Raw genomic sequence first — 22,374 nt, forward strand, 5'->3', positions numbered from 1 at the left:
CTCAATTAAAAAAAAAAATCAATCTTAAAATATCGTATCGAATCAAAAACTCATCGATTTCGGGTTGAATTGACTTCTTTAGTGGCACCATTATTCCTTTTGGTAACGATAGGAAATGAAAATAAAAAAGTCTAATATCACGGAGAGTGTATGCGGAGTTTACGTTTGACTATTCATCTCGACATGTCAACGGTCCTTTGCCATTCAGTATGATGTTTACTATTGCTTAAACAGCTATCATAAACTACTATCTCTGTTTTTCTTTCAATTGTTCAATCAATTTCTATGTATATCCATTTGTTTTCAGAATTAATGTAAATGTATATCCTTTCTTATTTTAAACTACTCGAAAATATGTTTTCATGAAGTTTTAAAGATAGACGGATGTACATACTTGTCATCTTAAAAATCTCACGTAAACATATTTTCGTATGTTATAATCGCATAATAATTTCAAATACAAATACAAATTTGAGGGGTTTAGGTGCGAAGGATTTGAAGATAAATATCTTTATGATTCAATTAGCTGTGGTTAGCAAATTTACTTAAAACATAATTGAAATATGAGTGTATTTAGCTTATGGCTCTACAGATAAAAAATTTGGTTCTATATAAATTTCTCTTTTTTTTTTTAGGATTCCTAAACTGTGAAAGTTTACTTGTGGAATCTATTACAATAAAAAAGCATCTATAAAGTAATTTCAGTATTATACTTGTAGAGGCCTTTAAGCTACAAGAATAGTCTTTCTATTTTTCTCATTCCTGTTATAGAGATAAGGCTTCTTTATTTAGTTATTTATTTTTGCTAAGTCAGGTTTTATTTCTTTATTGCAACCAGATAAGAGTGAAGCCCCCCTCCCTGGTACAGAGCCAAGCTTTACAATACAAATAGAGCGTAGCACAACAACTTTCATGACATACAAATCACAATCCCATGATTCATCAATAACAATACCTATAATTTCACATCTGCCTATAGTTCACATCCAGAATCTTACCACCAGCCCACAAACATGTTCTCTCACTCCACCCCTGCTTTTGCCAACGCATCAGCCAAGATATTTGCTTCGTGAAATATATTGGTTAAGTTCAGAGAGAATGTTCCAAACTTTTCATGGTCTTATCGTCCCATCCAACACTCAACCAACCGCAATCGTTGAATCTGACTCCACAATAAGTTTTTTCCTAAATTTCCACTTAGTCTGTTTAAATACTTCCAATGCTGTTTTGATTGCTAGTAACACCGCCATATATGGCTTTTGAGAACCGCATGGCCCCGAAAACATAGCCACCACCATGCCTTTATCATTCACGCTGAACCATCTACATTGAACCTTAACACAGCTGCCACAGGTGGCATCTACTCAATATGTTCTCTTCTGCGTTTCCCATTTATCACAGGCACACCCTCAAGTAGATCGGACCACCAAGCTGATTCTAATGGGCAATCATCCTTCCTAATAGCTTTGATCCAATAAAGTGCGCTTAATTTTATCACAAAAACAATATCCTCTACAGACATACTTTTCTGGTCAAAAACCAACTCATTTCTTGTAGCCATATAAACTACAAAGCTACTGAAAAGGAAGCATACCACCATGCTTTTACAGCCCCAGTGAACGATGGTCCCATACAGTTCAGTATAAACGATCTTAATGTCTTCGGTTGGCATCATGTCAAACTCCACCATCGAAGAAAGTAAACCCATATTTTAGCGATCCATTCACAACTATATAAAACATGATCTACACTCTCAAGGGTCCTTTTACACCATGGGCACATATTATCTAAGTGACTTAGTGGTAGACCTCTTCAAATAAGGAAATCTTTTATGGGCAGTCTGTCTAATGTCACCAACCAACTAAAGCACTGAATTTTTGGGGGAATTATGAGCAACCACAACTTGCTAAACTCAAATGGGGATTGTTCAAATGAAGTGTTTAGTATACTTGTGGCCTTTTTAAACGAGAATACTCCATTCAAGTCATTTTCCCATATTATTTTGTCATTCTTACCAATCTGTAGATGACAATTTTGTGCCATAATACACATATCTCTAAGTGTCCCTTTTTCCCACTCAAACAACTCTCTCCTGAAATATCCCCGCCACTCTTGATGATCAAAGGAATTGTCCCTCGTATATTCGGCCACCTTCGCTAACTTGTCATTTGCAAGATAGCAAAGTTGAGCAAATACTTCTTTGAGCGGTCTTTCAGAGCAGCACCAGTCAAGCCAAAATAAAGTATCCTGCCCATTCCCCACCAACCATCTACAAGAATGGTTCCCAACCAGTTTTTTTGTTCCCAGATCCATTGCTATTCCAACCATATCACACCACACAATTGAGATCTTCCTAACATACACCTTACACGACAACCATTGTCGTATATTCTCCCCATATTTTGCAACTACCACCTTTCTCCACAATGACTCTTTTTCGTTTGCATACCTCCACCACCACTTAGCTAACAAGGCTTGATTTTTAACTTGTAACTCAGTGATTCCAAGTCCTCCTGATCTTTTTGGACGACAAATGTCAAACCATCTCACCTTTGCTACTTTCCTCTGAGTGTCACCTCCACCCCATAGAAAATTCCTCCTTATTTTGTTAATTTTCCTTATTACTCCTTTAGGCGCTTTAAAGACTAACATGTAAAATATTGGGAGACAAGATAGAACCGATTTATGGGTGTTACTCTACCTCCCAAGAACAGTATATTTATTTTCCATAGTGCCAATTTCCGTCGGATCCTATCAATCACTGATTCCCACGCGGCCAGTCTTTTCGAGTTTGCCCCCAGAGGGATTCCTAGGTATTTGAACAACAATTTCCCTCTCCCACATCGAAACACACTTACCATCTCCGCCTCCACATTTTCCTCAAGTCCAACAGCATACATTTGAGACTTCCAAAAATTCAGCCTGAAGCCCGAAGCTAGTTCAAAACAAGTCAACAAGCTCTTGACATTTTCCATTGCCTTCCTTTCAGCTCTCAAGAATAATATAGTTATCATCTAAGAACTGCAAATGTGAAATAGTCAACTCTTCCCCTTGAAAAGAAATTCCTCTAAACAGGCCCATATTCTTCGCTTTCACCATCATTAGATGTAGAGCTGCTGCAACCAGGATGAATAGGAAAGAAGATAATGGATCTCCTTGTCTCAGTCCTTTCTCCATATGAAACTGTTCTGTTGTGGCTCCATTAACTAACACCGCTACCCATGCTATAGAAAAACGTTCTCCTATAACACCGCTACCCATGCTATAGAAATACATTCTCCTATCCATCTCCTCCAAGTCCTACCAAAACCCATCCTTTCCATAATATGATCCAGAAAAGACCATTCAATGGAATAATAGGCTTTTTCAAAATCTAATTTAAGAATTACTCCTCCCCCTTCACACGCCTCTCCCTTTTTCAATGAGTCAATAATCTCGTTTGCTAACATAACCCCCATCCATAAGTTGTCTTCCGGACACGAATGTAATTGATGTATCGCTTAGTAGACTACTTATAACTAATTTTAATCTTTTTGCCAGAATATTTGACAGCAATTTGAACAGTGAGTTAATCAAGCTAATCGGCCTATAGTCACTAAGTAACACCGGCTTATCAACTTTTGGAATTAAGGAAATAAAAGAAGAGTTAATACCTTACTTGAGCGTTCCTGTTCTGTAGAACTCCTCCATAAATGTGATAACATCCTCCTTGATAAAGCTCCAGCTTTTCTTGAAAAAGAGAAAATTGAAACCATCCGAGCCAGGGGCTTTGCTACTTTCACAACTCCACATTGCATCGTTGACCGTCTCAATCGAGAATGGCGCTTCCATCCCTTCTGTTTCCAGATGCTGTAATCTTTTGAATGGAAGTGAATTGAAATCTACCAATCGCCCCCTTATCTTTTAAAGTGCTCCCTAAAGAAATCATAAATGATTCTTTTAACCTCTCCTGGCTCCGTAATCCACCTTCCATTCTTATCAAAACCAGGGGTACAATTCCTTTTCACCCCCATCTTCGCCTTACAATGAAAAACTCTTGTATTTCTATCTCCTTCCCTAAGCCATAGAGCCCTCGACTTTTGCCTCTATAGTGACTCATTCCTCAACTTCGTTTCCCATAAATCCTGTATAGCCTTTTTCCTTCCGACCACTTCGTCATCAATCAAGTCTCTTTTGCTTGCTGCATTTTCCAACTGGTCAATCCTATTCTCCAAAGCTTTAATGCCTTCTTCAACATTCCCAAACACGTGATTATTCCAATCTTTCAAAAACTTCAGTTTGCTCATTGTTTTAACCACTTTAAAGCCCTCTCTACCAGAAACCTCTATCTCACTCCATTCTTTTGCAATCTCTTCCAAGAAACCCTCCTTTTGAAACCAACAGTTCAGAAACTTAAATTGTTTTGGCCTCCAATTGACCGACACATTCTGTAACAATAATGGCACATGATCAGAGATAGACCTCCTTAATCCTTTTTGGCATAAATCCCTGAATGCGTTAATCCACTCCATTGACAGTAGGAATCTGTCCAGTCTGGTCATTTTGTTACCCTGACCAAACCATGTAAATCGCTTCCCATTAAGTGGAATATACACAAGACCACTAGCATCAATAAACCTATTGAATTCCTGTATTCCAGTAGAACAGCCAGATCTTTCCAACATTGACCTCATCGTGTTAAAATCCCCTGCTACACACTATTTTTTCCCAATGTCCTCCATTTTCCCTAGTATATCTTTCCACAACTGCTTTTTTAGCTCAGACTCGGATGGAACGTAAACATTGCATATAACACATTCAAAACTTTCCTTCAGCCATACCATACTTCTACCCTTCCATGCGTTTATTTGTCTAAAGCAGTCCTTATCCCATACCAATAATATACCACCTGAGTTCCTTTCTGCATCTAAGTGTGCCCATTCAAAATCCCATCTGGCCATAACCCTTGTATGGTTCTATCATTTAAATCTTTTAATTTTGTTTCTTGAACCAACAACGACTCTATCTTGTTCGAGGTCACCATGGATCTCACCATGTCTTTTCTTCACCTTACTCCCTAAGTCCCTCACTCCAAGATAAGATTTTCAGTTGAGCAATTTACACAATACTGTAGACGCAGCCTTTAAACTAACACCTTCACACCACGACCTCTTTCTATCTCACCTATTTCTATCTACTTAACATTTAGACAATAAAGTATGTTACCTGTACACCCAGCTCACCGTTTCTTTGACACTTGCATCTCTCTTAGTGTTTCGATCACTATCTCGTCTCCGCAACTATCTTACATTCCTAACATTTTCCCAATCTTCCATGTTGATTCGGCATCATCTGCACACAGTATATTTCTTCGATTTTGAAAATCCCTGTCAGATAGTGATGCATTAAGAATGATACCGTTCTTTTGTTTTTGTTTTTGGACCCTCTTCTCCTTTCTTCTGTTTTTTCCCTTGCTCTCCTTTTTCCCCGAAAACCTTTTGTAGTACAACTCTTCTATCTCTGATATGCTTCTGTCTCTCCTTCCTTTTCTTTTTTGAATTATTTGTTTCCCCGTAGCACCTCTATTTGCCACCAGCCCGATCACATTCTCAGGCCCACTTAACTCCACTTCTCTTAACTCTTCACGTGTTACTCTAATCCCTTCACCATCCAGATCTTGTTTCGGCCACTACACTTCCAGACCAAATTTCTTCCTTATTCCCCAGTAAACGCATCGTTTTGGGATCTGAACTTACCCCACACACATCCCCAGGCCATGTACCCATGCTTGCCAGACTATCATTTGCCCCATTATAATTCCTTCTTTCATTCCCCATTGAGTTGACCTCGGTTTCTGCTAACTCCTTATGCTTTCTGCCAATTTCACTATTTTCCATACCATTTTCACTGCCCATGCACACAGGTGGTTGTACTGTAGCCGTATCTTTGTCTTCTTCATTTACTACTAGAAATGAAACGTTATCTTCATCCCTCTCGTTTGCCTGTACACCTTCTTCAACATTTGACTCAACTGAACCTTCATCGTCACTCTCACTATGTCCAGAGAGTGCTGGCCTTAACCCCTTGCTACACAATGGCAAGGAGTTAACGAGATTATATCATAACCTACTTCAGATACCCTGACTTGGTAATCTTTTCCCCCACATTCAAGTTTAACAACTTCGTCGATTTTGCCAATGTGATCTGTCATGATTCTCATCGCTCCTCTGCTGAAGTCATTGTATCTCAAAGTGTTATCGTCCACGGATATCAAATCTTCCCAAATGTTAGCGATATTTTCTTTAAAGTTTCATAATTCCAGGCACGAAGGGGAACGCCATGACATGTTATTTAAGTTGTTCTGTATTTTTTTTCTAGCTTCTCCAACCAATGTTCAACCTCAGTGAACCATTCCTTTAACCAGGACCACTGAAGCTTTTCCATAGTCTCCTCCTTGTCGAAACAAATCATGAACTGTCTGCCCGAAATCTTCTTTACCGTTATATCAAACCAGGGATTCAAATAACGATTTGATAGCGGAATAACGGCCGCAAAATTACGGTAGCGCTGCCCTCCGCCACCGTTAATAGATAAAAAATGATTGAGAAATTCATTCACAGCAAAAACAGAGAGTAACGGCCGCAAAATAACGGCGTAACGGATAATAGCGGCAATAACGGACCGTTATTGGTGCTATTCCGTTTTTCTACTCACGGATCTAATAGTTCTAACAAAAAAATAAAATTTTAAACCTGCAAAATAAAACAACAAACCTGCAAAAGTAAAAGTAAAAGCCAAATCAAAAAATAAAGCTCACAATCTCAGATCTTTATCATCAAAAGAAATTTTAAAATGAGCTAAAAAACAGATCAATTATTTTAAGTTTCAACTTTTAACCATTTAAACGGCATTTTCAGCATTCAAATTCAAATCAACCTCAAGTTTTCAATCAACATTCAAGATCAAACAAAATAAGAAAAGAAAGTTAAATTACCTTTTTTTTTTGTAAAATTTTTGTAAAATGATCTGTTGTGTCTTGTGAGAGTTCGAAAGACAAACGAGATATCTGTAGATACTAGGTAAGTCAACAAGTGATAGTGATAAAGGGATGTGAGAGAAAATGAGAGATGAAAAAAAAAAAGAAATAAGAAAAAATTTTTGGAAAACCAGAGAAAGTAAGATGCAAGACGAAAAAGAAGATGAACAGAAAAATAAAGCGTTTCTAGAAGGGTCTCTATTTGCTAGAAAGAATTGAACAAATTTGATATATTAGGCACGTGAAGAGATTGGATGGGGTGGGGAGGATTGGGTGTGGTGGGGCATTGGGGGAAAGGTGGGGAGGGATTGGTGTGGTGGGGCATTGGGGGGAAGGTGGAGAGGGATTGATGGGGGTGGGGACGGATTGGGTGTGGTAGGGTGTTTGGAGGGTGGGATTGAATTTTTTTATTTAATTTTATAATTAATTTTTGAAAATTTTTTAGATAAAATTTAATTAGTGGTTTTGAAAATTTATAATTAATATAATATATAGATATTTTAAATGAAAAATTTTGATAAATTTTTTTGTATAAGTTAGATGAAAAATAATTAAAATTAAATATTATATTTTGATTGTGTTATATATTAATTTATAATTTTGTATATGAATTTTAATTTTTTTTATTGTTTTGATATTTATATTATTGTCAATTCTTTTGATATCATATTAATTCTTGTTATTTTTGTATAATTATTGAAGATTGTGTTTATTATATAATTATTAAAAGTTGTTTGTGATAAAAAAAATTTTATATCAATTAGTGTATCAAAAAAATTAAGTTACTTAACAAATTTAGCATTTTATGATCTATTACTCTTATTAAGAGTAAAAACTAAAAAATAAAAAATATAGGTTTGAAAATTTTATTAAAATATAAGTTTGAAAACTTTTAATTTTTGAAATTTTTTTTAAATAAAATCTAATTAGAGGGATTGAAGATTTATAATTAAAAAAAATAAGAGATTAATAATTTAATATGATATACATAGAGATTGTAGATGAAAATTATTGATAAATTTTTTATATAAGTTAGACAAAAATTAATTAAAATTAAATATTATATTTTGATTGTGTTAGATATTAATTTATAATTTTGTATATGAAATTTAATAATTTTTTTGTTGTTTTGATATTTATATTGTTGTCAATTCTTTTGATATTAGATTAATTCTTATTATTTTTGTGTAATTATTGAAGATCGTATTTATTATATAATTATTTGAAGTTATTTGTGATAAAAAAATTAATATCAATTAGTGCATCAAAAGGATTAAGTTATTTAATAATATTCTTAAGATTAAAAATCAAAAATTAAAAAATTTAGCGTAAAATCAATTTTTAATATGTAATAAGTAATATTAATATTTTTAAATATAAGTTTATTTTGTTTTTATACAAAATAATAAGTATGCCACCACGTGAAGAGTTCTCGAGTAAAAGAGTAGATGGCGCACCAAGTGATGATATAGGTTGGCATTTTGGAACACCTGTGCCAAATACAAGAGGAAATATTTCATGTAAACTTTGTGGTAAAGTTGTAAAATGAGGAATAACACGTTTCAAAGAACACATTGCTCATAAAACTGGCAATGTTGCACCATGCCCCAACGTTACTGGTATGTTATGTTTTTTTAATTTCTTTGAAAATATTATTGTTAATTTCTTAATAAAAATTATAAAATTACATAAGCATGTGCAACTAATTTTTTTTTTTTGACTATATTATTAATAGGTATAGTAAGAGAAAGTATGATGAAACTCCTTCAAGAAAGCAAATAAAAAAAAACAGACAACAAAAGAAGAAATTATCACAATTAAGAGGGGAAAATGATTATGAAGGATTTATTGATGAAGACATTGCTACTAGACAAGCCGTGTGAGATAGTATCCAATCACAACATGAGTGGCACAGAAGACAAGAATTCAGACAAAGAACTAGTGGTTGGAGTAACATATATGAAGAAGGACGAAGTTCTCATGGTTCAGTTGCTGAATATTTTGAAAAAAGAACAAGGAAATCAACTCCAAATGAGTCTGAATTTTCATTAAGGGGAGCTATTATTGAATTGGTTAGAAGTAAAAGTTCAAGACAACCAAAAGTAAGTAATTCATTTCTAAAGACATTAAGAAGAAAAGTGGGTGAATCAGTATCAAAACTTTTGATATATGATCGACTTCCTTTTCAATTAGCAAATTCCCCATGGTTGTATAATTTGATTTCTGTGGCAACAGAAGTTGGCCAACATGTAAGACTTCTAACACCTTATGAGGTCTCAGATGTGTATTTAGAGTCTGAGTATCAACAAGTTCATGAATGGGTTAATGGATTAAAAGCTTATTAGAATGAATTGGGTGTCACTTTGATGTGTGATGGTTGGACCAATAGTTTGAATCAAATGCATATCATTAATTTTCTTGTTTACTGTAGTAAATGGACTATTTTTAGAAATCTGTAGATGTCTCAAGTGTTCGTAGTAGAGATACAAACTTTTACTACAGATTATTAGATGAATTTATGGAAGAAATTAAAGAAAAATACATTGTTCAAATAGTCACTGATAACGAGGCAACACTTAAAGCCGCAGGAAAAAGACTAATGGAGAAGAGAAAACATTTGTATTGGACAGCATGTTCAGCTCTTTGTTTGGACTTGTGCCTTAAAGATATTGGGAGGAAAAAAATGTGGCAAAGGTTTTGGATGATGCGAAGAAAGTGACTTGCTTTATATACAATCACATTTGGACTGTTAATTTGATGAAGAAATATACACAAGAGAAGCAAATACTTCGTCCTGCTCTTACCCGATTTGTCACTCATTTCATACAATTAGAAGAAATAATGAGGCAAAAGCAAAGTTTGAGAGAGATGTTCAATTCAAAGGTTAGTACTTAGTAATTAATACAATTATTTAAATCTAGCATCTTTTTATGATTTTATTGTTTTAAAATATTAATTTAAAATATATTACTCTAAAAATTTATTGATGAATATATAAGAATTTAAAGATTCAAAATGGGGACAACAAAAATCAGGACTTGCTTATGAAGTCAAAAAAATCATTTTGGGAAAAGATTTTTGGAAAAAAGCAGGTGATATAATAAAAGTTTATGAGCCTTTGGTAAAAGTATTGCGCCTTGTGGATGGTGATGAAAAACCAACAATGGGTTTTATTTACGAGGCTGTGGATAGAGCTAAACAAGCAATTCAACAAACTTGTCGTTATTCTGCTGAATATGAAAAGATTATTAACAATAGATGGAGTTTCATGTACTCTGACTTGCATTCAGCTGGTAAGTAAACCAAGAATATAGATGGTATTTAAAAAATATGTTTATTTTTTATACTTAAATTGCTTATATATTTATTTTTTATTACTTTAATATAATATTGTTATAAATTATGTTTAGGTTACTATCTAAATCCATAATTTCAATATGGAGTGGAACATTCTGCAAATGTATTTAAGGAAACATTAGAAGGTATAAAAGCAGTTATTGAAAGATTAAAATCTTCGATAGATACTCAAATCAGAATGATTAATCAGGTTAGTATTTAATACTATTTTATAACTTTAACATTTGTTTTATGTATTAAAAATTAAATTATTTTTTATTTATTCATTTATTATTGTATTTTCAATCGATGTAGTTGTTATTATTTCGAGACAAGTATGAAACATTTGGTAGTCCACAAGCACAAAGAGCTTGGAAGAAAATGAATCCAGGTAAATAGTAAGTTAAATAATTATAATTTATTTATATTGTTTAATTGTATAGCCTATTGAAATTTAATTTAAATAATTTTATACAGTTGAGTGGTGGATGATATATGGCACTTGTGTTCCTAAATTACAAAAACTACCAATCAAAGTGCTTAGTCAAACAACATCTGCATCAAATTGTGAACGTAATTGGAGCACATTTAGCTATATTCACACCAAAGCAAGAAACAGATTGAAGTTTGAAAGACTCCAGAAACTTATATATACCTATTATAACATGAGGTTGAGGATGAGACATCAAAAAAGAATGAGCATTGATGAAATAAATAATAGTTTTAATCCTATTAGCCTTGACCATATTTTTGAAGATGATGATCCACTAACAGAATGGCTGCAAGAGAAAGAAAATCCTCTATTAGATGGTCAAAACTCTGATTGGTTGCCTGCAGATAATTTTGATAATGAAATGAATGTTGAACGATCACATCAATCTCAAGAAAGGAATGTGTCTCATTCAAGTTCAAGTCCAACACCAAGTCAGAGTGATGATGGTGGTGGTTTAAGTCTAGATGATGATGGTGATGGAGATGGTGATGGAGATGGTGATGGTGATGGTGATGGTGCAAATTTTGGTGATAATATGGATGCAAATCAACCTTACAGCCCACTTGGAGGAGAATTTAGGCTTGCTGCTATTGGTGGACTTTTTATTAATATGGCAGAATACGGAGGAAATCCATTTGCTGAATCTAGTGAGGGTCAAAGTGCACGTACAACTCGATCAAAAGGAAAAGCAAAGAAGCACCACTATGAAATTTTAGAGGTTCTTTATCTTCAGGTGAGAGACCAAATTCTAGTAACTTTGAGTATAGTGAATCATCTGCTAGTACTCAAAGACATTACTATCCACCAGAACAACATAATTTTCAACCTCCTCATGGTTATCCACCTCTATATGGTTATTATCCACCTCAAATGTATCCTCCACCTCCTCAAATATATCTTCCACCACAAATGTATCAGTTACCACAAATGTACCCTCCACTACAAATGTATCATCCTCAAATATATCCTCCACCTCAAATGTATCAAGAACAAAGTCTCAGGGATGGAGATGGAGTCAACTTGGCTTTCAAAGTGAAGATAGAGAATCTAATCCTCCTCATCATTTTACCATGTGGTAAATTTGAAATATGTATCAATAATTGTAGTTGATGGAATTTGCATTTATTATATTTTTAAGTTTGTAATTTTATTAAATTAAATGCTTGGTATTTAACATATTATGTTTTATTAATATTTGATTTGTCTAGAATTAATATTGAATATGAACTTGGCCAAGAAAAATTTTATGGATAAACCAAATATGAATGCTTTTTATAATCTAAATAAAATTGTGAATAATTTTTTTAGAAAATAAAAAACATAGAGTGTCATAAACTATTTTTAAAATCATTGAATAAGAGTTTTTATAATTATAATTATAATTATTACATTTTATAATAAATTGTGCAAAAAAAAAATTTCATGACCGTGATGACTGCAATGACCACAATTATCTCCGTTATATCCGAAAACGCGACAAATGCTACGCGACCGAAAACGTGACCGCGACCTCTATTTAAATTCTTGTATCAAACACTCCATTTATCTTGAAATTTTCCATCAAAGTGTTCGCTTCATAGTAACCTCAAGCAATACCAATCACATATCTCTCAAGATTGTGCATGGATTCCTCATCTACCACACCTAAGCATGACTTAATTCTCAACGGGCTTTCATCTCGCCTCTAAGCACCTCCCAATTCCAGTAATGTCGACCTATCCATCTTTTCTCCACTCAAAGCAGCTTGAAAATAGGATTTTTGTCCTCCTACCACCCCCATCCCCCGTTAAACCTTTCCTCAACTCCCTTTGCAACCGACCATGAAGGTTTTTATCCTGCCCTTGATAACTGTCCAACAATCTACTCTTCCCATGTTCCTTATTCGTTGTAACTATTTCCCAAAATGTCGATCTTGCATTGAATCTGGCCATATTAAACCCAATCTTGTGGTCCTTAATCGATAATCCATTCAAATTATACACCGCTTTCTTTGCCTCTACAAGTTTCTCAAAATGTACAAACCTATCTTTCCTGCCTCTTGCACTCCTTTTTTGTGGAATGAAGACATCCACCACCTTTCCATTCTCCTGAAACCTTTGTGACAGCCATCTCCAATGTGTTTGTGGAGGAATATTGTTTACAAAAACTGTGAAAATCGCCCCCTGCTCTTGAAATTCAAATCACTCGTAACAATCTTGAAAGATATCAGTAAACCAAGTCAAAAACAAAATGAGTTTTCTTGTTGAGGCTTCTTTATCTTTGCCGAACATGTTTACAATCTATATCAATAACATAACATACAACAAAAGATAAATCCTAGTGGCCATAATTGATGATTTGAAGCCAAGTGTTAATTTTGGGATTAATTGGGAGGTTAATTGAATGGCATTTGTTATTCAATTATCCACCCTTAATTTTTTTATTTATCTTTTTACTTTGAGATAATTTTTTATTTTCTCTTAAAAATAAAAATAGAAAAATATAAGAAAAAGAGAAAAATTAAAATGAAAATTGTGAATTTTTTTGTTTGTATTTATTAAATTTTCATTGTTGTTAAAGTCAATAACAAAAATAATAATCACAACATATTAAATAATATATTTTTAAAACTTTTAATATTTTTATAATATTTTGTGTATCAAAATTTTATATATTTTGTTAAAATAACAATAAATAAAAAAAAATTTACGAAAAATATCAACCAAGCATAGCGGGAGCCAAATTCTAGGACTTATTAAATAATTAATTTATGAAGAAAACAAAATAATTTGCTTGAATTCCTATTATATTATGTATACATCAGAATCTTATATACTTACCATTTATAAACATGATGTTTTGAAAATTATACAAACATACACAATCATTCTCAATATATATAACCTAGCAAACTAATATACCATAAATATGTCATTTAATTTAACATGCTGATTTCAAAATCCAATATTTATATTGATAATATTATTAAATATAAACAATATGTATTAATGTAAGTAATATGTTTATATATTTTTTAAACCTTTTCAAAGTCAAACATGTATCTAACCAACTTACCATGATGTTGATTTCATAAATCAAGACTGTCATTTATATTTATTATTATTAATTAAAGTAAAAGTTACCTCTCACATACGGTATCATATACATACAAATGAGTCAAATCACAGTTATATGAATCTGCCTTCTCTTTTTTCCACTTTTTTTTTCTCCAATTCAAACATGCATGTATCAATCTTTCTCAATATATGTAGACAGCTAAACATAAGACCAAGTCGTTCGTTGAATGCTTTACTCTTGTTGACTTGAAAATTTCATATTATGGAATACAATAATCTTCAGACGTCTTTGATTAATCTTCATCCACCAAAAGTCAAGATTTTCTGTATATAAATACTAAGGTACAACTGGCAATTATTCTCCATCACCACATTGCCTTGGCCTCCGCTTCTTTTGCCAGATTTAATCACGTTTTGCCAAATGGCTTTAAACCAGTCCTCTCAAGTAAAGATGGTGATGGTTCTATTAGCCATCATGGTTCTCATGTCATCAGCTGTTGCTGTTACCCCTCAGGATTTGAACTTGAAACCTCTCAATTTCGGTAAGTTCTTTTTCTCTTACAGGCATAGCAGCTTCCAAGTTATAGACAAATTGCAGTGTTTTAATTAAACATGTTTGGTTTGATCCTGATCATGTTGCAGTTCGGAAGCTTCTGGATTACTATAAACCTCCCACCACATACCCGGGTATACCAAGTGGAGGGGGAGGCCAACCATGCTGTAAATAAGAAGATGTAACTCTGAAAACGAGTTGAGAAGAAAAAGAATGAAAGGAACAAGGGCAAAAGACATTACTGTTAGAGAAAAATGTTCTTTAATTTGATTTTAAGAGAATAAATATGGTTTCGAAAAGTATAAGGCAATAAATTGAATCGCACAGACCAAATTAGTATTTGTAACTATATATCCATCCCATTTATTCTGTACTCTAGAGCTGTGTTAAGTGTTAAACAAGATATGTCTGCTTTTTTTCTTGACCATATTGTATTAATCAAATGCTTTCATATACGTTTCAAAGCTTAATTGGTGTGAGATCCTTTAATTTATTGAGTTTTATAAAATGGTATATGCAATAATTGAGATGACTACTTAAGACAAAGGATTATCATCCTCCTCAAGGACTGAAAGTTTTGGCTGTCAAATGCCATTCCTTCAGGTTTTTTTTTTTTTTTTTTTTTATCAACCCATTGACATAGCAGTTATGAACTTTAAAAGAAGCAGTCTCTGAAGAAGTTTGAGGTTCTGTTAAAAGACTCACTTAAGCCGTGAGTCGTTCGTTCTTCCACTTGTTTCTATTTATAACAGACTATATACGTTGTTCTTCGACTGATATTAAAAGCGAGTTATCAAATATAATAAACACATGTAAGTATCCTTGACTATTTGAGCTAACTTTGCCGCATTGGTTTTGTGTGCTGTTCGATGATTTGAATTCTAACGGTTGCTAGATTCTTCGCTCGATTTTCTCCAATACTCCCCCTCAAACTAGGCCTAGGTGAAACTCTAAGGCCAAATTTGGTCTGTAAAGCATCAAAAGTGGGCCTTGCTAATGTTTAGGTGAATATGTCTGCTACTTGCTTGGAAGATGCAATAAAGCGTGTTAAAAGTTAGCCAATAGTAACCTTTTTTCGAATAAAATGATAGTTTATCTCCACAAGGTTAGTGCGAGCATGAAAGACTGGATTGATGTCATCTGGAAAGCTAAAATATTATCACAGAACAGAGTTGGAGCTTGAGGTATGCAAGGCCAATGTCACGTGTAGAATGAAAGAAAGCCAAGTCGATTCTGCTGTAGCGTAACCTAAGGCTAGGCATTCTGCTTCAGCACTGGAACGCGTCATAGTGGGTTGTTTCTTGGCACTCTAGGAAATACAATTTCCTCTTACAAGGTTCTGAATCCCGTGGTGAAACGTCGAGTGAGATAGCAACCTGTCCAATCTACATCTGAAAATGCGTTTAACACCGATGGATTATTAGAGTGTAATTTAATAGGAAGAGTGGTTTTTCCAGCGACATAGCGAAGTATTCGTCTAACAAGTTGGTAATGAAAGTTGGTAGGACGATGCTTGTATTGACAAGCATAATTCACACTATAAGATATATTAGGGGATGTGAAAGTAAGGTATCGCAATCCTCCCACAACACTACCATAAAGTTGCAGATCCTTGAATGGCTTATCATTGGCTGGTGGTGCTAACTTTGTAACCACAGGAGTTGAGACTGGCTTGCGACCTGCCATTTGAGCATGATCTAGCAATTGTGTGGCATATTTTGCTCTATTAAGAAAGAGACAATAACTCATTCTTTGGTCCTTGAACCAAGAAAATAATGAAGTGGTCCTAAATCCTGCATTGCAAATTCCTTGCTAAGACAATCAATAACCCTGTTAGAAATTCGAAGCTATCACCGGTAAGGATTATATCATCCACATAAAGCAACAATAAAATTATTCCACAATTATTACGATGAATAAATAATGAAGAATCTGAGAAGCTACAAATAAATCCCATATGTAAGCACCAATTTTGTCTTAAATATAATTTTTTTTATATTATTATTATTATTATTATTAATTAATTAATTAATTAATCTTTAAAAAAAAAAGAAAGAAAGTAAAAAAAAAATCTTTTAGTTTCAACTCTAGTAATTTAAATCAAGCTACCATAATGATGTTTTTCTCTTTGAAACTGCCTAACCTGATAGCATGAAATACGGTGACTAAAAGTAATGAATAAAAAAATTTTCACACAAAGATATCAGGAGATTTAAAATTTGAATCCCATAAGCTCTATAAATAAAGTGAATTTCTACAAATGAAGGGCATAGTGAACCAACGGAGAGAGAATGAAAAAAAAAACAAAGGGAAGCCTAGGGGTTCTGCAAAATGAAAACAAAAACAATCACAGTCTTCTTTGACAAAGGAACTAGCAGCAAACATAAAAAAAATTTTTAAAAAAAATACTCGAGAATGAAATTCTCAATCTAGGAGTTTGAGATTTTTTTTTTTTTGAAAATCTGGTTTAGAAAGAGTGTTTAGAAAACAAAAATGATGAATTCAGGATTTTTTGAAAATTTTTTAAAATTTTTTTGGGTCAACGGAAAACTGAAAAAGTTTGAATTTTTCGACGACCGACATTTGGGTTCATCGTCAAAATCTAAGAAAATTTGAAGTTTTCGACATCGTTAAAGCTTCCGGCCACTGGTGCATGGTGATAATCAATTGAAATCTAGGTTGCCATGGCGGCCAGCTAAAAGGGCTAAGTTTTTTAACAAAAAGGCTTTGGGGGAAGATAGAAGGGAAGGAAAAAAATTAAGAAACAAAATTTGAAATAAGCCTTTTATAGGCACTTCAAAATAACGTCGTTTTGGGCATCTGAATAGCACCTGACCCATGTAGGATTCGTGCGTCAACCCACACGCAACCCGAATCATTTTGCAGGTTTTTTCTTTTCTTTTTCATTTTATTTTCTATTTTGATTTTGCTTTTATTTATTTTATGTTGATTTTTAATTTTTATAAAAGTATTATTATTATTATTGTTATTTTATATTATTACTAGTAATAATTCATTTAGAAAAAAATAAATAAAATAAAAATAAAACTAAAATAAAATATGGACCTATAAAAAATATAATATGCAAAAAAAATTTAATAATAATAACTATTTAAGGAAAATAAAATTTTATTACAAGCAAAAATATTATTTAAATTTTACTAAAGTGTTGAGATAATTTAAAATATAATTTTTGCTAAAAAAATAAAAATGATAAATAAAATAAAAAATAATAAGTTGTTTAAATGAATCTTTTAAATGAAATTTTTAAAGAAAGCTGAAAGAGTTTGATTTTCTTTAATTATTGCAAGTAAAAATAATTTTTTAGATTTCATCATAGAGTTGGAATAATCCAAAATTATTTTTACTAGAATAAAGGTTTATTTAAATAATAATAATAATAATAATAATAAATAATAATAGTAATTGATATGTTGAATAATTTTAAAAGATGTTTTTTTTAAAAAAATTTAAAGAGTTTGATTTTCTTTAATACAAGTAAAAGATAAATATTTAGATTTCGCCAGTGAGTTAGGATAATCTAAATTTTTTTAAATAATATGATAAAAAAAGATAAAAATAGTAAATAATAATAAAAAAATAATCACAATAAGAATTAATTAATTAAATCATTTAATTAAAAGAATGATTCTTATTTAGGATGTCGTCAAAAAATTGAGATAATTTAAAAATTTGTTCAAAATTTTTAGAATTTCGTCAAAGAGTCGAGATAATCTTAAAATTTGTTTAATAGATTTTAAGAATTCATGAAAAAGTTGGGATGTTCCTAAAATCATCTTATTTTATAAATAAAATATTTTATGATAAGATTTCGAAAATTTTGTGAATAGTCAATTTTTCCAAAATATTTCCTTAATAAAGATTTTTTATAAATTTTGCCAAAGCGTTGAGGAATTTATAAAATAATGAAATAATAATACTAATTTCACAACAAAGAAATATTTTTTTTTCATAAATAAATTTAAGGAAATTAAATTTAAATATATAAAAAAGATTACATTATCAAAATTATAGGATTACACATGTTTAATTGATATTGTTCTTCAAACGGGTAACATGAGGGTGCTAATACCTTTCTCACTCGTAACCTTATCTTGGACCTAACCCTGATTTTGTAGTCCTAAACTTCTTTTAGTAAATCTTAATTAATTTTAAAATTTTTATTAAAAGATGATAGTTTTAGGTGGCCAATTACACCTTACAAATAGATTAGTGGCAACTTCAAAAATTTTTATCAAGTTTAGCAATCAAGTCCCCTTGGACAAAAAATTATTATGATAACTTGACGACTCCACTGGAGACACTTGAGAGTCAAGCCAAAAAATTAAACAAGCATCATCCAAAATTTGATTTTAGGATCTTTTTTATATTTAATTTTAATTTCGTATCTCATCTTAGAATAAAAAAGTAAAAAATTTTTTTTGATGGTTTCATTTAGTTTTGTTATGTTATCATACTTGTTTTATATTGTTGCTAATTATATTGTTAATTTTATTAATAATTGTTACGTTCCCTCACACACATGCACATTTGTATTCATGCATGAGCTCTATATCCGGGCTCCCAAATCTATCCTTTTTTAAAAGGGAGTAGAGTACCTACACTTTGGTGAGGTTATAATGCCTCCATTTAGGCTAACGAAATACTTTCACTCAAATTGAATCCTTTTCATCGACAGTCCATTATGGATGAAGATCGGGGGCCTTACTAGTCCAAAGTAGATGATAGGAAGGATCAATTTTGAAACTTTTTTAGCCTATGTTAATTACCAAACCATGCATATAGTGAACCTTAAGAAACCAACCTTAGATAGGGCCATACCATTTTTGTAAATTATACCCTAAATTAGGACACATAAGGGAATACTTATTATAACATGATTACTAGCCCTATTTTGTTTTACTCTCCTTTTGTTTCATGACCACGCATCATCATAAACACTTGCATACGGGATGTGATTATCAATATGCCAATATCAGTCAAAAGATTTTCAATCTTGCTTTGAAAATACCATCTGATGTTCTCAGCATTGAAGCTCACTGTGTGTGAAAAGACTAATATGGTGATAACTCTATCATTAGAAGCCCAAAGTATAATGAGAAACTATCTGGAAGAATTTGAACAAGAAATTTTCCCTAAAGAAATCAAATTGGTACTTTAGCAAAATAACATCTTTGAGTTGGTCAAGATTTAACACTGTGTAACAACTCCTAGGAAGATGGCTTTCGAGGAAAAATATGGCCATATTGCTTCACTATTTGAGGTGTCTATAGAAAATCAATTGATAAGAGCTTTAGTTCAGTTTTGGGACCCTGCATATAGATGTTTCATATTCAATGAAATAGATATAACCCTGATGATTAAAAAGTATACTACATTGCTATGGTTGCATCTTCCCAATCCAAATAAAATCAATTGGTAGGTCAAAAACTTAGATCTAAAAAAAAACTTACTTGTATGATAAAGGTCCCCACTCAGAATGTGAACTCATATATCTAAACAAAAGGCAAAAGTGATTGCATCCCATGAGGAATCTTATGTGATTACATCGTTAAATACTTAGAGGATGAACAAGGTATGAAAATGATAGCTTTGGCAATTTATGGTTTGATCATTTTCCTAAAGGTCCTGGGGCACATTGAGTTATTAGTAATTGACTTCCTCGAGCAAGTGGACAACAAAATCAATCATATTCCTTCTATATTGGTAAAAACTTTTAGATCATTGAATCACTATTGAAAAAGAAGAATACGCTTCATAGGGTATGCACAATTGCTCTACATTTGGGCAAAAAGTCATCTTCAACATCCTGTGGGCAAATTTCATCCTACTTGTAGCAATAAAAGTAGGCCAATTGAAGAATAATGCAATATTGAGTGGCCAAAATCAAAGAACAAGGAAGATTGGGCATTGATTTTGCAAAATATCACCAGTACTCAAGTTATATGGAGAGCTCCATGAATGCCACGAGAAGCCATGGGTCCTACTCTTAGGACTATAGAGAGGTATAAGCTATGCTCCAGCAATGGTTCAATGACAGTTAGGATCAAAGCAATTTGTTCTGGTGACTCATGAGCTTCAAGAATTAGAATTCTCTTTCGAGGAGCCAGGATTTCTAAGAAATGTGACAGATATTATTAAAAAATGAAAGCGAACCCGAAGAAAAGATCGTGAGGGGTATATAGATAAAGCCACACCTAAATATCTGATATGGAGAAGTCAACCTATCACTAGCAAAGTTGGCCCTAAAAAAGGCAGATCATGCCACCAAGAACATACCCATTGTGAAAAGATCATTGAAGACATGAAGATTATAAAGCATAAATTTGAAGAAAAAAAAGAAATATGGAAGCTTGAAAAGAAGAAGCTTCAGTATGAGATTAATAACTGGAAAAACAAGACTAATAAGAGTGAAGCATAATCTTGAAAGCTTGAAAAAGAACAAGAAGAGATTTTTGAAAGCTGGTATAGGTCCATCACTTCAATGACCATAAAGCTTGAAGAATTTAGAAAGAATGCAAAACAACTTCGGTCCAATTTATTGTCTAAGAAAGAAGAGCTTAGTCAATCTGTGAAAAAAAAAGATACTACAAAGTCTCGTAAAGAACTTGAAACAACAAATGCACTATCAACATGAAGCCATTCAAGTTTTGAAAGAGGAATAAGATCAATTTGAATAGAAAGCACAGTATTGGAAGCAAGAATGTTAATTGAAAGAATTTCAAGCCACTCACCTAGCAGAACAAATAAGAGAAGTCAGCTTCAAAGTAAGAGACATGTCCAAAGAAGCTAAACAAGTAAAGGAAGAAGTTTACCCATGATAACATAGCCAGCGCTTGACCAATTTTCTAGATAATGCTTATGAACAGTATAAGCATGTAGGGTGCTTTTTTTGAAAATGTTAATACTATAATGAAAGAAGTATTCCATAAGAATAATGTGATGTTATGATATAGTGGTTCAAATTCAAATTTACAATCTTTTGCAAATATTGGATACATGGTTTAAATTTAGACTTAAAATCTATTGGATACATAGCAAGCACATCTATTGCATTCATGCATCATATGTGTGTTTTATGCATCATGACTAAAAGAAAAAGGCCTTGAAATAATAAATCTCAAAAAGTTTCCCTTAACTCAATCGAGTGCAAGGATAGTTAGGCCATCAGAAAACATAGATCAAATCACTCATCATCATTACAACACTTGCTCATAAGTCAGAATCATGAAAAGTGAGCAAACATCTAGAATAGGAAGGATGGAAAAAGCTCAATTTGATATGTAAGAGCAAATAATTAGGTCTCAACAAGAGTTTATACAACAAATGACTAGATCTCAAGAAGAAACTCAAAAAGAAATGGCTATAATGATGGATATGATCAGAAAAATGATCAAAGAAAAATGGATAGTTGAAAAAGTGACTATTGAGAAAGAGCCTCAAGCTCTAGAAAATACGAGTGATAAGGAAGATCCATTGCATCCATCAAGATTTACCCCACCCTATGTTTAAACTTTTCATCAAGTTCATCCGAAAATGACATAGCCTGAAAGGTAGCTACATGCTCAGTTTAATTTACCTCCATTCATGGTTCAACCACATAGTCAAGGACATGCTGGTCTAAACATTGGGGCAAGTCAAGTTGAGCTTATTATGGTCCCAGATTTAGATGACCTAAGAGAATAGAAAAAACTAAAGAAAGGTATATCCAAACAATTTAAGATACAAAGGCACAACAGAAGTTAGATCTCTTGGAAGAAAGGCTACAAGCTATTGAAGGTGTAAATATTTTTGGCCTAATTGATGCCAGTAAACTCAATTTGGTTCCAAATTCGATAATCCCACCAAAGTTTAAAGTACCTGAATTTGAAAAATATGATGGAACTAAATGCTCTCAGGC

At 32.6% G+C, this 22,374-nt stretch overlaps 1 protein-coding gene and 1 long non-coding RNA gene across 2 annotated transcripts; one reads left to right on the forward strand and one right to left on the reverse strand.

Moving 5' to 3' along the window:
* Positions 1-4,085: 4,085 nt before the first annotated feature.
* LOC111288954 (uncharacterized) lies at positions 4,086-4,673 on the reverse strand. Its single transcript, XM_022879873.1, has one exon. It carries the CDS (start codon positions 4,671-4,673, stop codon positions 4,086-4,088), a length of 588 nt encoding a protein of 195 aa, XP_022735608.1.
* Positions 4,674-13,999: 9,326 nt separating this feature from the next.
* On the forward strand, positions 14,000-14,946 carry LOC111288304 (uncharacterized). Its single transcript, XR_002690072.2, has 2 exons — positions 14,000-14,442; positions 14,543-14,946. It is a non-coding gene; the product is annotated as an uncharacterized LOC111288304 (long non-coding RNA).
* The last annotated feature ends 7,428 nt before the right edge of the window (positions 14,947-22,374 follow it).

Source organism: Durio zibethinus, chromosome 4 (genome assembly GCF_047325235.1).
Source record: "Durio zibethinus cultivar Kanyao isolate XHJ-2024 chromosome 4, ASM4732523v1, whole genome shotgun sequence".
NCBI lineage: Eukaryota > Viridiplantae > Streptophyta > Magnoliopsida > Malvales > Malvaceae > Durio > Durio zibethinus.

Excerpts from the sequence above, each read along its gene's own strand:
- LOC111288954 (XM_022879873.1), bottom strand. The coding sequence starts at position 4,673 with ATGAGGTCAATGTTGGAAAGATCTGGCTGTTCTACTGGAATACAGGAA.